At 42.2% G+C, this 15,754-nt stretch overlaps 1 protein-coding gene across 1 annotated transcript in view; it reads right to left on the bottom strand.

The window, feature by feature from the left end:
- Nucleotides 1–15,754, bottom strand: part of LOC121868674 (phospholipid-transporting ATPase ABCA3-like) — a 132,796-nt gene that overhangs the window by 2,082 nt on the left and 114,960 nt on the right. Inside the window, exons 34-40 of the mRNA XM_042369511.1 lie at nt 8,883–9,084; nt 8,115–8,302; nt 7,443–7,613; nt 6,691–6,813; nt 5,409–5,509; nt 1,093–1,244; nt 203–249 (exon numbers count right to left, since the gene is read on the bottom strand). Of these exons, the coding sequence (XP_042225445.1) occupies nt 203–249; nt 1,093–1,244; nt 5,409–5,509; nt 6,691–6,813; nt 7,443–7,613; nt 8,115–8,302; nt 8,883–9,084 (984 nt within the window). The remainder of the gene's footprint in view (nt 1–202; nt 250–1,092; nt 1,245–5,408; nt 5,510–6,690; nt 6,814–7,442; nt 7,614–8,114; nt 8,303–8,882; nt 9,085–15,754) is intronic.

The following is a 15,754-nucleotide window of genomic DNA, read 5'->3' as shown; positions in this document are numbered from 1 at the left end:
TATCATGTATCAATTGGATATTTACATAACAGGTAATTCGTTTTATAATAAATCTAACTTGTATATAATAATAATTTTACAGTAGTGTGTCATTATTCAAAACTTTATACAGTACGGTACAGCACTGTGTGTGTTAGTATTACTGGCAAGTTAATTCCTGAATCAGTGCAAATATAAAATTAAAGAAGTCTCCCTTTATTACCTGTCGATGCCCTCAGGTCTTTGTCCTCGGGTGAATGTTAGGAAAACCTGAAAGAGAAACCATTCAATATTAATATCATTACAGCAGCATCAATTATTTCATAAATACTAACTATAATAATAACAAAAGAGACTGTATGAATGTGTGGCCAAATCAAAATTAAAGACACGTGTGGACGTATCAGATCTGAGACTTGAGGTTGGTAGTCAAGCGGACTCAAATCAGGAAAAGATTGACAATAAAGTATTTTCTCTTCTGTTTTATTCATTTGTACATTATTATAATTTATTCTTTACATTTACTAATACAGTTCAGTATATATTATTTTATCTTATTTATCACAGTAAAACATCTTATTGTTAAAACATTTTGATAAGATCTACCGTAATGTGAATCATCACAGCACCAGGATACACACTAACTTGTATAATTTTTTTTAATTTTTCCAGACTTCAACATTGCTATTTACTTGCTTTGGTTATTGCTATTTATATGCCTACAATTTTAAGTTTTAATGGTACAGTGAAAGCTATTTTCAGGGGTGAATCTAGCAAAATTCATAAATAGGAGTTGGTAACTCTGGCAATATTCAGTTTCAGTGTTGGTAACACTGATCATTGTGTCAGTTGTTGCGGTGGTGATCAAGACACGTTGGTGAGAATCTTGTGCCTTGCTACAAAACTTGGCAATGATTATACCAATATTTCTCGACGGCTAGGGTCAGATTATACTCAGGTATAAGAAAAAATCAATATTTTACCACAAACTCAGGGGTGGAACTAGACATGAACTTTCAGAGAGATAACTGAACTGATAATGCTGCAAGATTACTATAACCAAATATTTCTTTGACTTTTCCAATGGATTATCATATCAGCTACTAAACTCACCCTTTCAAGCGTGGTCTGGGTTACAGAGTAGTCATCAATTGGCAGTTCCTGACGATTCCTCTCTATAGTTCCAAACACTGATGCCCATGTTAAGCCTTCAGCTGGGATGAAATACTCCAGTCGTCCCCATTGAATTTCTCGCAAATGATTGGCTATAAGAAACATGAATCAATTAAAAGAACAAAAACATCACATATTCAAATTAAATAATTATACTTTACATATAGTGAACTAAAAATTATACAGTAAAACCTCAATAAATCAGACTTCAATATATCGGAATTAGGTTTTTTCGGTCATTGAGATGCTTTGGTCATCAGAAAAAAGGGGGGGGGGGAGGAGAGTAATGAAAAATAAAATCTTATGAGATGAACCACACTTACTGAATACTGTACAGTAAGACACTTGAGTATGTAAGCAGACTGGGGCTGATCAGGTGCTGCCACATTCATCAGGTTTATTTATTTATTGATTCAGTATTATACTGTACTGTATTCTCATATGATTGGCCGTTTATGGTAATATAACATCTTCAATAATAGAAAAAAATACAATATTGTACAGTATGTAATTTGTAATATGACTTGAAAATAAAAGGATAAACTATATTAGAAGGTTATTAACTCAAGATGTGTTCGTGTGACAGCTTTCAGTAGACCAGCTTACAACAGGGGTCACTCTAACACACCTTCTTACAAACATTATTTACTACCTTTGAGTGTGATATGATAACTCAGTTTGGCTATTTGTACACTTAGACAAATGATTAATGAATATACCAGGATATATGCAGATGCACAGTGATATCCCCGTTAGTCGGAACAATTGGTGCAGAGCACTTCCGGGGATGAGAGACTTACGGCTAACCAGACAACTTTCTCAAACCCGGAAAAATTCCTTACCCCCGGAATCTTTTCCGGTTCTTCGGAAAAGTTTCTGAGTGTCTAAACTAGACATCTTGCACACACTGACACTGGCCCACTTACCCAGAATGTTTCTGGGTGCTGGGGATGTTTTCCTTGAGTCTAAACTACCAGAGTCCGTAAATGCAGTTCAAATTAAGTTAGAAACTCCATTTCTTTACTATAATAATCCAGAATAGTTAATCTAAAAGTTTGGTTAAATGAATATATTTGAAAATTAAAAATCTATATGATATGGGCATTAATGAAGCTGTGTGTTACAGTAAAGACTGGTATTTTCCACTCCCATGGAGCGGAAAATTTATTAAGGATCATTATGGTATCAAATACATCTCCCTATCACAATTAGCCCCGCTTGAGTGAGAAAGGGGGGAGAAAATTGACCGTGTGACCCTCCCCCCCCTAACCCCCAAAAAGGTTCAGCTCCCACACTCTTCAGCCAAACATTACACATCAACACATACACACACACACACACTCCAACAACCAGTCACACACACACACCCTCCCCACACACACACATGCACTCCAACACCACTCACAACGGAATTAAGACAGCAGACATAAGGAGTGAGGGTCTTATTGTGTGACAAATTTGTGTGTGTGACTGAGTTAAATATCAGCTGTTGAGGAGCACTTGGCAACACTCATTCCCACTCCATCTCTCTAATCACCCGCACCTTTCTGCTTTCTCTCCATATTTTAAAATGTTATGTAATGTAATGTTGAAGGGATACAACTTTGCTCATTTATACTTACAATCTCTCTAAAAATACTTTAGGTTTTGTGTTTATTCAAGACATCTTCAGGTCATGAGACCCACTAATCCCCCGGCCAAGAAAGGGTGACTTGACATTTCATCAGGTCAGTAATATGACACCACTAATCCCCCACCCAACCCCCACCTGACATTGAGTCAGGTCAGGTCAGGTCAGGTCCCCCCTATAAAGTACTTTAACTTTCATCTTTATTCAAGACATTTTCAGAAAATTCTTTCAATTTTCAACCTTGGGAGATTCCGGCTAACGGAGATATTACTTTTACACTACGTACAATATTACTTATTGATGATAAATACACTACAATAGTATTTATTAATTGATGGTAAATACATGACTGTACAGGTAACTCGCATTTTACGAGCGTTTGATTTAAGCGTTTATGGAATAACGTGAATGTTCAATTTATACCAAAAGCTAATTATGTGCACCGATTTTTTAAATAACGCGCTCAAGACAGTTTAAATTTGCTGCGCGTATTCACCTGGTCGCCTGAGGTGCTTGTAAGTTATACTATAAAGTTGCAGCCATATCAACATCAACAATTTTAATATTATTATTATAATGTAATAATAAAGATTATTACTGCTAATGATGATGATCACCCGCCTTCAGAGAGGAGAGCTTGTGTTGGAGGTTGGCCGTGTGCTTGGTTTAAGTGAGAGCACTGCTCATACCCTGTGTGGTATATGATGGTTCCCCTAATCTGTACCATTTACATGTACAGTACAGCTCCTCCCCGACTTACGACGGGGTTAGGGACCGACATCCAGGTCATAAGTTGAAATGGTTGTAAGTCGGAAATGCTTAAATAATACATAGAAAATCTAAAATGGGGGGTCTCTTTTCCTTCTCAGCACCACAAAACACACACTTTTAAGCTTGACAGCCCTTTTAAAGTGAATTACAGATGAAAATTTTGTCCGTGTACTGACTTTGGGACTCAAAAATACGTAATTTGACCAATTTTTGGTACGACTGAGGCAGGTCGTAAGTCCAGGTGGACGTAAGTCGAGTAGGTCGTAAGTCGGGGAGGAGCTGTATTCTTATGGGAAAAATATGTTTAATTTACGCAGGTGGGTGTACTGTACTAATGTACTAAGTGTTGAAGACAGACATTGTGGTGAGCCGATCAGCTGTTTGCTCTTTGTAAACAATGACTCACGGTTTTCAGTGTGGCACCAAATGATCCTAAATTATATGAGAGCTGTGGTGGAATGTCATAAATAAGTGTTAAAGGAATCTTGTGGGGGTTAGGGGGAGGGAGCCTCCAACATCATGCTACCCTCCCATACAATATACAGTACTCCAACACTTATTTGTTCTTATTTTTATCTTTATAGTTCTGTACAGAAAACAGTTTTCTCTTTATTCATAAGACAAATTCTGTGGTTACTTTACAGTAAATAACAATCATCTCAGTGACAACCTACAGAGTTCTGTTTCATATTTTTTTTATTGTTGATGTAATATTCTTTTAATAACCTTGTTATAAACTTAAAGACCTTAGTTGTTGAAGTGCAGTAATAACATAACTGAATTTCTTAAAGCAGTTCAGGTAAGCACTAAATATATTCCTTTTTCGGACTTTCGCATTTTTCGGACTGGGGTCTGCCCCAATTAGTCTGATTTATCGAGGTTCTACTGTACTGTATGAGCAATCATTCATCACAAGCCACCTACCATCAAGTTTCTGGTAGTGTTGGCCCAACTGTTGTCAAACTTAGGATGTGGGTTTTTTTTTTTTAAATAGGTAATTTGCTGATCTTTGCAGAAAATCTCATTATCCCTTGAAAATTAGAAGTAAAATTTCTGACATCATTTGCAATAACATACTCACTACCCTGTAAGTAAGAGGATTCATGGTGGAGTAATTACAGGAAGGGTTATGATGATACAAAACTCTCAGCACTCATAATATTCAATTTACTCTATGATTAGAATACAGTCAACCCTCGCTTTACGCGGTCCCACTTTACGCGTTTCCACGTTTACGCGGTACCCTGCCGAAACCGGAATGCTCACTTTCCGCGGTGTGTGTACCCTTTTACGCGGAGAGCGGCGTGAGCAGGGTGCGCACAAGGTCGCCCAGTCATCAAAACATTACAGAGTTCTTCACCCGCCACCCACCACAGCCGGCCCAAGTCAGTGATAGTGATAATGATAGTGAGGATATGGACTTATATGGACTTTGAGGGGTTTGACAAAGAGGCCCTGCAAGCCTCTGTGGTGGATAGTGATACAATTGATACAAGTGATACAGGTGAGGGCCAATAATCTGCCCTCTGCCTCGGAACCAACCCCCCATCCCCGTGTGCCCAGCCATCTTTTCTACTAATGTAAGTGTTAAAAAACCTAATATTGATATTTCTCTTAATTATTAATTGTGTGTGCATACCATCATAAAATTAAGAAGTTATTTTTACTACAACGTAGGTATTGTGTCTGAAAAAGTGGAGTTTGGGGGTCGGCCCGGTCTCTATTTCAATTAATCCCATATGTTATGTTGTTCACTTAACGCGTTTCTCACTTTACGCGGGCCGCCGTGGGTTGAATTAACCTCGTAAAGTGAGGGTTCACTGTATACTGTATAGAGTGTATCATCTTGTCTCACCTGGGAAAGTTTTTTCAACAAACTGCTTGATGGTCAACATTTCTGCCGGCAATTCTGTCAGGCTGGGGTCATTACTCTCTTGTGAGTTGGACATATGAACCCTGGAGGAACAACAGTTGATAAGAATAACACTGGAGGAGAAAACAGTACATATATGAATGACAACGAAGAAGGAACTGTTTATTTAACCCTTAGGCCCCGGGTGACGTTCCAGAACGTCCGCCTATTTTCCTGCCTTTCTTTTTTAATTAATTCATTTTTTTTTATTATTATTTTTGGAAAATATGATTTTTTCTCGAATTAACCCCGCGGGAGGAGGGGGGGTTACTGCCAGCAGCACCTTAACCCAGGGCTTAAGGGTTAACAATGTTGGCATAACTTGGTCAACATGAAGCAAACACATATTCTGAATTGTAATAAAGACACATTTAATCTGACTTAAAGTGAAGAAGGAAGAGTTTGTCTGAATTAGAATGAAGCATGAACAGTTTTTAATAATATTATAGAAGGAACAATTTCTTAGGATCATAAAGAAACTATTTATTTCAGATATAATAAAAGGAAACATTTCATTTGAATATTACTATGAAGGGACAGTTCATGTGAAGAAAAACAATTAAGGCAGTGCACTCACTTTGAATGGTTAAATATATAAGAATATCAGCTGTGGGAGCAAAATGTAGCAAATGTCAACAATTTGTTCTGGATCTTAAGTCACATGAAGGAATTATTGCAAGAATTTTTTTTTTTAGGGCACTTAGATGTCCTATAGTGTATATCAGGCTCGGTTCCGCTCTGTAAAGTGGGTTGGCAATAGTATGGGGTTCAAATTGTAAAACTTGTCTCAAATTTGCCAGATGGCAACCTGGATACCAAGTCATCAGGTCATTGCAGCAAACCCAAACAAATGTGTAAAATGACCCCAAAAATAGTCATTATAATGATGATGTCACACTGTATTTCTTTAACATCTGTTTTTATGTGCTAAGGAAATCAAAATATGGTACTGGATAAGATACATTGGCCAATGTGTTGTTCCTGTTATCTAAGTAACGAGGATGCAGTTTTGATGGGATGTAGTTCAGTTACAGTAATAGCATATTTATAACTTGTAATGTGAACTGAATACTGTATAGGTATCAAAGGAAAAACTACTATATGCATTATATGAATAAATTTTGATTATGAATTCTTAAAAGTTTTCTGCTGTGGAAATTGTATTATTGTAAAGAGTGCTTAATGACCATGGCAGCTGTACCACCTAAAACATAACATGATATACCTGATTATGACAGAATATCCCTCACTGAACTTGCTCTTCAGATGCTGAGGTGATCCTAAGCAACAAAACTTCCCATTAACCATGATGGCCAGTCTGGTACAAAGGGCCTCACACTCCTCCATGCTGTATAGAAAATAAAGGCACTAATTTATTAACTATTATCAATCTCTACTGTGATATATTTTGACAGAATTCTAATGTTAAATCTGCTTACAATACTATAAATTACATAAAAGAATTACAATGTTTCATAATAGGGCTGGAAATAAACTCCTAGGAATTATGTATGCTTTACAATTGGCCTTGGAAATGATGTCACTATTTTCAGTAGGATTTATTCTATCAACAGTATCTGGCAACTTGATGTGTGACGAATGAGTGACTGATCACTCACCAGTCGGGTTGAATGCCGTTGTAGGAAGATGCTACATTAACAAACTTCTGAGCCGAAATTCTCTCTGCCTAACCTCTTTCTGGCAAACAAGACCCTCATTGATTAGAAAATGAAATTTATGTAAACTAAACCAATGTGCAAAATACAGTACTGATCAGTAAACTAGAGAGGTTGTACTGTATTCAAAGAAACTTCACACAAATACTGTATGTATTATCACGAGACAGGATGGATGTCTTGGGGAAATAAGAGGGCAATATTCAGCATCAAATGAAAATATGAAATGCACTCATGTAAGACTGTTGGGAAGAGTTAAATATTAATTTGTATTATTTCATATTGAAAAATCAACAATTACCTGTGAGATGTGAGAATAATGCTCCTCCCAGCATCCCGAACAGACGTCAATACATCCCATAGTAGTCTTCTTGCTACAGGGTCCATTCCTGACGATGGCTCATCCAAAAGCACCAGTGGAGGATCTCCCACCAGAGCCACTCCAGTGCTAAGTTTGCGCTTGTTTCCTCCACTACAATATGATCAAAAGTTAAAATAGACAATACCCGTATAACTAAAAATCCTACAGTAATACTGCGCATTAAAAGGACAAACAATTTCAAAAAAATTTTTTCTAAGTAACACTCAGATTTCTAAGTCTCAACTGTATTATTAATGACACAATTCCACGGTAAACAATCTTCATCATGTAGCCCAAGTGTACACAATGTCACTGTTGTCACATGGTACAGAGAGGTGTGCTTTGTCCCCCTAATGCAAGTACAGTACAGTACAGTAGTGTTCATTAATGGATAGTAACTCTAAAAATCAAATCTGGGATGATACTGTTACTGTTTGAAAATGAGGAAAATTTATATGTACTGTACTGTACTGTACTGTACTACTTTCAGAACACAGTGACTAATGCTTCAGCAGTGATCATGTTCCTCACACAGCTGTACTTTTCAACTGTGGCCATTTTATTTCTTAAATAAATTAAACAAAGATTATGAAACCAATGAGGAAAACTTACCTATAATTCCCAAATAGATTATCCAAGTGTTGTGTTACAAGAAGCTGATCAGCGAGAACGGCGATCATGCCATTAATCTGCCTCTCTGGGACTCCACGCAGACGTGCAAACATACGAAGTGCCTCCCTACCAGTCATGTGATCGTGCAGTGCATCAAATTGTGGACAGTATCCTATCTGCTGCTGAACCTGTCAATTAATGAGAACATATCAATAATAAACTTTTAACTTCTTATTTGATAAGAATAATAGTTTGAAGATAAAAAATGTATGAACAAAATTATAGTTGGTCCCAAAGGCATGATGGTCCATTAAAGGCATTACAGTACTGTGTATATATACTGTAGACAAAACTTTCAGTATGCAAGTTGGCAGCATGGCTGGCAGTACAATCTCCCAGCAGGTAAAGTTAGATACCCATTTACAACTGGGTAGACTGATTCACCATCCCCTAGTACTTGAGGCAATTGTTGTACCAATGTTTGCTGTTTAAATTAATAATGTTTGTTGATGAAAATGCCGAGTATTTCTGAAAAAGAAATACATGGCCCAGAAAGGACATTGTGAATAATGTGATCATTCTTCCACCTTCCAGGCTGAGAATTGAATAGATATCTGGACTAGAGTTAAAGAATCTAATTCTCTGTTAAGAACTTCAGACTTAATACTCAATCTATAGAAAGCCCAAATAAAATTATCTAAATTTATGGCTAAATTTAGGATGTAGCTACAAAACTCTAGCCAAGGTAACTAAGGACAACTACTGTACATTCTTCATATCAGATTTGATGCTGTAGCCGTTCACAAATGCATCACCAGAAGACACTGGTAAATCTCCGGTAAGCATTTTGAATGTCGTTGTTTTTCCTGCTCCATTGATCCCAAGAAGTCCAAAACATTCCCCTAAAGGAACCCCGAGGTTAAGGTGATCCACCGCCACGAAGTCTCCATTGTACGTCTTACACAGGTCCCTGAGGGAGTAAAAAAGAGAGTTTAGAGCCAGTATATACAATGTACAGTACTGTATATCTTATTTTTATCGCTGGACAGCGGTAATCATAGGATAGTGATAAGAGTGGTGAGGGTAATTATGGGAGAGTGATAAAGGTAATGAGAAAAGTGTTGTTGTGTACTAAGCGAGGAGGCGATGGTGAGTCAGCCTGCGTCATGAGGAGCAAGGCGTATGTATGCTGAAATGGCTTGACGTTCACTCGGGCCCCTGGACGATACATACGGCAGCAACTCTCAACTGATCGCCCTAAACACATCAGAGGCTTTCTGGTCCGAGCCAGACCTGCAACACGTAAGTGTGAAAATACAGTGGGGTATGCTATAACGAATCTAATTGGTTCTAGAACCTCGTTCGTTATAGCATTCGTTCGTTATAGGATTAATCCATCCCAGGCCCCCAAATACAACCACTTAACACTGAAAATTTTCTGTGGAAAATGTAAAAAAATACAGTACTTTATCTTACCTTAGTGTTGTTCAGCATGCAGGACAGGAGGCAGAGGAGGAGGAGAGAATTATGGAGAAGAGGTGGAAGGAGAGGAGTCATCCTTCCTAGCCCTCTTTGGTGACTGTCTTGCAGGCACTTTGTCTGTAGGGTCTTTTGCTACTTTTTTAAAGAAGGAATCCAGGGTTGGCTGCTTCAACCTTGATTTCTGGACCTTCCAAAAGTAGTTCATAACATTGTCATTAAACACACTGATGGCCTTTTCCACAGCACCAACATCAGGATGATAATCCTCCGCAAGCTTAGACAGTTTGCTCCAGCAAAAGAACACATCCTTGAGATCTTTGGCGGGAATGATGCGGCTTTCCTCCTTGTCCTCATCCTCCCCTGACTCCTCAGAAGTTAAGCTCCGCTTCAGTGTCTCATTTTCCTCTTTGTGAAGCTCAAGCAGCTCCTCAGTGGACAGCTCCTTACTGTGCTCTTCCACCATCTCCTCAACATCATCATCATCCACTTCTAGGCCCATGGAATTGCCCAGAGACACAATTTCATGTACAACAGCCTCTTCCTCTAACTCTTCGAAGCCTTCAAAGTCTCTTTGAAGCACACATTCAGGCCACAATGGCCTCCAAGCAGCACAAAGACACCTCATAGAAACCTCTTTCCAGGCTGACACAATTAAAAAAACAGCATCTGCTATATTGAAGTGACTCTTCCAAAATTCCTTCAAATTAACATCACTGGAAGAAGTGGATACAAAACATTTTCTAAACAGTGCCTTTGTGTACAGCTTCTTAAAGTTAGAAATTACCTGTTGATCCATGGGCTGGATGAGAGGTGTTGTGTTGGGTGGCAAGAAGTGCACAGTGATGAAGTTGAACTCCTCTGGAAATTCAACCATCAAATTAGGAGGGTGGGCTGGTGCATTGTCCATCACCAACAAAGCTTTCAGTGGAAGATTATTCTCCCTGAGGTATTCCCGAACACTGGGTCCAAACACCTCAATCACCCACTCGGAGAATAAATTCCTGGTCACCCAAGCCTTTGGGTTTGACCGCCACATAACACCAAGGCGGGTCTTCCTGATGTTTTTGAAAGCTCTGGGGTTTTCTGCATGGTACACAAGGAGTGGCTTTATTTTGCAGTCACCAGAAGCATTAGCACAAAGAAGGAGGATAAGCCTGTCTTTCATTGGCTTATGGCCAGGGACAGAAGTTTCCTCCTTGGTAATGTATGTACGGCGAGGCATTTTTGTCCAAAAAAAGTCCAATTTCATCACAGTTGAATACCTGCTGAGAAACAAAGCCTCCCTCTTTAATCACATTAAAAAAATGTCATGGTGTTCCTTAGCTGCTTCCTCATCTGCATCACCATGTCTCACAACACTGTGTAATTTATTTCTTCTTCTGAAACCAGTAAACCACCCCTTGGTACCCCTAAACACTGGCACAGCACTATCACTTCCACTGGGAGTCTTGGCTTTGAGGTTCTCAAACAATTGTCTGGCCTTCTCACAAATTATAGCTTCACTAATGCTATCACCTGCCATTTCTTTCTCCTTTATCCACACTAAGAGTAAATTTTCCATCTCCTCAATCACATTACACCTTGCTTTGCTAAGTCTAGAGATTCCCTTAGCCACTTGCACAGTTTTCAACTCCTCTTTATTCTTCAAAATCGTACATATAGTCGATTTAGCCATCTCATATTCATCACTAAGTTTCGCAATGCTTGTTCCATTCTCACGTTTCTTTATGATTTCTTTCTTAGTTTCAAGGGTTATTAGCTTTCTCACTCGCTTTGGACGATTCATTGTCACAATTGTACACTTGTATAACAAAATAGTTACCTATACAAATAACATGTATTTCCACATCAAAAGACGAAATTTCAACAATAACAGTGGTGCACTGGCTACACAATGAGACAAAGATGGCGCCTGACGCTCTTGTTGTGGGTCGCGGTACAACAATATTCATGCGCCATACGAAATAGTCCCGTATTCATCCGCGTTCGTTGTAGGAGTTGCGTTCGTTATAGCATTCTCAACTTTATAGGTAAAACCATTCGTTATAGGAATATTCGTAGTAGAATATGTTCGTTATAGCATACCCCACTGTATTGTGTTTCACTGTGGACGTTGTATGTATATTATGTATGCTGGATTATGTATTATGTATGTATATTATGTATGTGCTCCATTTATATTTATTCAGCCTAGCTAGCAGCGTGTGGCAATGTTATTACCATATCCCACACGCTTAATTAATGTGCCTGGCGACGTATGGAAGCTGCTAATGTATCACTTGCCATACGTCGTCTATGGTAGTTGACCAAGAGCTTAGCTAGGGAGCAGTGCTACCCACCTCTGTGTACATACTCTTATCCAGTAAACCGAACCTACAAAACTATACAGGTGTTTGTGTTCTCTCCTGTATATAGAACTTATTACCCAGAACACCTAACATGGCGCAGTGCGTAGTTTACTGGATTATTACGAGTGATTAGTGCAAGTTTGTGGAAAGCCGGCTTATGCGGCTTATGACTCCCGCCTTTGTGTCAACCCCGCGTCATCCCTCGAAGAATTTCGCAACTTTGAGCAGTGTCAGTGACAGTGATTTTCTGTGAAGTGTTAAGTGCATTGTGTGTTTCGTGCCATTCATGTGTGACCTTGTTCGAACGGATTTCCAAGGTATACGGCATGTTCTGGGCATTTGTGGGGTGTAGAGCTCAGCGCACCCTCCTCTGACCGTTTACAGAGAGCGACTGAGCTACTCCTGTCTCCACCCCCCTCCCTCACAGCGCCGCCTCCACCCCCCCTCACAGCTGGGGCGAGACGCTCTGCCTGCCTGGGACACACACACATACATGTACTAACACTTGCTGACCGCGCGGCTTTCTTATATATATTTTATATATATAACCTACTTATCTGTGTATTTAATTAAATTTTTTGTCTGAAATCTTGTTGATACGACGGGCTGACCGGTCAACACTGATTTAAGACACAGTACACAGATAAAGTAGTTATGTCTCATGCCTTACGTAGCCGTGGACCCAGCGCCTGGATGAGTCAAGCGGATGATAGTCCCCCAGAGATGGATGACCAGGCCGGCCACGACGCTCCAGCTCCCACAACATCGCGCAGCCCTTCACCTCAACATTCAGCGTTATCTCCAGAGATAATTGCCTTAATGAAGTTTATGAGAGATGAGAGACGCGAGGATGAAGCTCACAGACGTTTGGCGGATGAGCACAGAAGGCAAGCAGAGGCAGAACGAGACCACCAACGGAGAATGGAAGACAGTGCACGGTTTGAAGCCTTGATATCTCGCCTCACTGTTAACCAAGCCCCTGGCTCTAACACTGCCTCGGTACTGAATGGTTCAGATACCTCATCCATGCTTCCTTCACGCCCCCCAGCCCCACCTAAAGCAGCAGCTCAAACACCGCCCATCTTGGAGCCTGATGTAAATTTCCAGACTTTTCGCGAATGGCGGCGGCGGTGGGCTGATTATGCTACAATGGTGGATCTCCAGAGTTTGTCACAGCCTAAACAACTCATCCAGCTGCGTATGTGCCTGTCCTTGGAAGTTCAGCGTGTCTTAGAACATACGTTGCAGGTACCCCCAACCTCTTCGCTGTCTGTAGAGGAGGTACTGGACGTTCTACAACGGCACATCAAAGGACAGCAGAATGAAGCTCTGCGCAGGAGGGAATTGTTTAGCTGCAGACAGATGGAGGGTGAGTCTTTTGACGCTTTTTATGTACGTCTTAAGAGAGCCTCGGAAGAGGTAGATATATGTTTAGGCCACCACCAGCAGTGCGAGGAGACCCAGTTGAAGCAGGTGATCCTGATGGGTGTTAAGGACGAGGAACTTGTCCAACGCCTCACCTCCCTCGACTCTTCCTCTTCTCTTCAGGATGTGTTGACGATATGTCGCTCCTATGAGGCTGCCAGGTGTGCCACCTCTGCCATCCGAGCTCCCCCTACAGCTGTACGCGCTGTTTCCCGGTACAAGAAGGACAAGAAGTCTGCTCCTACGCCTTCGCCCACCACGTCCACGCCCGGTTCATTTTGTAACAACTGTGGTAAGCAGCACGGAACACAGGTGTGTCCAGCTGCTCAGTCTACCTGCAACAGTTGTGACCGTAAGGGCCACTGGTCACTCACAGTACGGTGCCCAGCCAAACGCGTCCAGTGCAATGTGTGCGGTCGTCTGGGCCACTATGACAAGTGTTGCCCTTCCAACAAACCCAAGGAACAGCGTCGGCGGAAGCTTCAGCGCCCTTCTACCAGTGAGGGCCGCCCACAGTCGCCAAATCAGAGGCACGACGACCCTGGACAAAGCCCGACCCATTTTAGGAGGGTGTACTCCTCGCATCCCAGGACCAAAGTCCCCAGTACATCAGCGTCATCGTGACCTACGGCGGTGTGTCATCCCGTCTTCAGATGTTGCCTGACACCGGCGCTGATGCTACAGTCATCGGTCCCCAGCATTTGCGATGCTTGGGGCTCTCTCCAAGCGATCTAGGACCGCCTCCCAAGGACCTCTGCGTCACGGCAGATGGTTCACAGATGGCCCCAGCCCTGGGTTCACTCTATGCACATGTCACCTTTGGCAACAGGTCGTGTCAGGCCTGGATTGACGTGCATAATGGTGTCCCGACTCCCTTGCTGTCCTACAGACATTGTCAAGAGTTGGCCATCATCTCCCAGGACTTCCCAACACCGATTCTCGAGGTAAATTACGCCAACAGGGTGCACGAAGGGAGCAGCAACTACCCTGCTGCCGCCCTACCCCTACCTCTGGCCAGTGACACCTCTCCTTCGGTAGTTGTCCCTGCTGCATCACGTCCCCACGCCTTGGCTCGCCTTCACGACAGTCACCGTGGAGCTGAGGCCACCAAACGACGTGCACGACAGACTGTGTTCCGGCCTGGCATCGACCCCGACATCTCCAATGCTGTCCAGGTGTGTAAGCCCCGCCACGTATTACAACCCAGCCAGCAGCAGGTACCCTTCATGAGTGACGACAACCCCACCCGCCCCTTTGAGTCTGTGTCGGCCGACTTTTTCTGTGTGTCAGGAAAGTCCTTCCTGGTTATCGTCGACCGTCTCTCTGGTTGGCCGGTTGTCATCAAGGGCGGTAATGACACGACGTCTGCCGCCACCATCAGCAAGTTCCGCCACTACTTCCGTGACGTGGGCGTTCCTGTACGCCTGCGAACCGACGGAGGGCCTCAGTTCACAAGCCGGGACTTTGCTGTGTTCCTTGACCGATGGGGAGTCCGGCATGTGTTGTCATCGCCCCATTACCCGCAGTCCAACGGCCACGCTGAGGCTGCTGTCAAATCCCTGAAGCACCTCATCCTTAAGGTGGCCCCTTCTGGGAACATTGACTGCGAGGCCTTCGACCGGGGTCTTCTTGAACTCCGCAACACACCTAACTACACCGGACGCTCCCCTGCCCAGGTTTTGTATGGACGCCCCCTTCGTTCTTGTGTCCCTGCTCACCCTCAATCCTTCTCCAAGGAGTGGCAGGCCAAGACAGAGGATTGTGATCGCCGAGCCGCCGAACGTGTTCAGGACGTCGTCGCCCGCTACAACGACCACGCCCGTTCTCTCCCCAGGTTGAGTGTCGGCACCCAAGTCCGTGTTCAGGACCCGACCTCCCTACGTTGGGACAAAGTAGGCGTAGTCATGGGTCTCGGCAGGTCACGGGACTACCAGGTGCGGTTACCCAGTGGTCGTGTGTGGTGGAGGAACCGCCGTTTTCTCCGCCCCGTAACAATGCCTTCTGCTGCCCCGCCACCAGTGTTGAGTCCCACCCTTCCCAGTGATGAAGTCCCTCGACGCTCAGAACGGATCCAGAAGAAAAGGTCCGCTCAAGACTTTGCTATGAGCGTATAGGGGGGAGGGAGGTGTATGTATATTATGTATGCTGGATTATGTATTATGTATGTATATTATGTATGTGCTCCATTTATATTTATTCAGCCTAGCTAGCAGCGTGTGGCAATGTTATTACCATATCCCACACGCTTAATTAATGTGCCTGGCGACGTATGGAAGCTGCTAATGTATCACTTGCCATACGTCGTCTATGGTAGTTGACCAAGAGCTTAGCTAGGGAGCAGTGCTACCCACCTCTGTGTACATACTCTTATCCAGTAAACCGAAC

The sequence above is a fragment of the Homarus americanus genome, unplaced genomic scaffold (assembly GCF_018991925.1).
Source record: "Homarus americanus isolate GMGI-L3 unplaced genomic scaffold, GMGI_Hamer_2.0 scaffold30535, whole genome shotgun sequence".
NCBI classification, from domain to species: Eukaryota; Metazoa; Arthropoda; class Malacostraca; order Decapoda; family Nephropidae; genus Homarus; species Homarus americanus.
The sequence above is the reverse complement of the archived record's forward strand: the minus strand, read 5'-3'. Positions and strand labels throughout refer to the sequence as shown.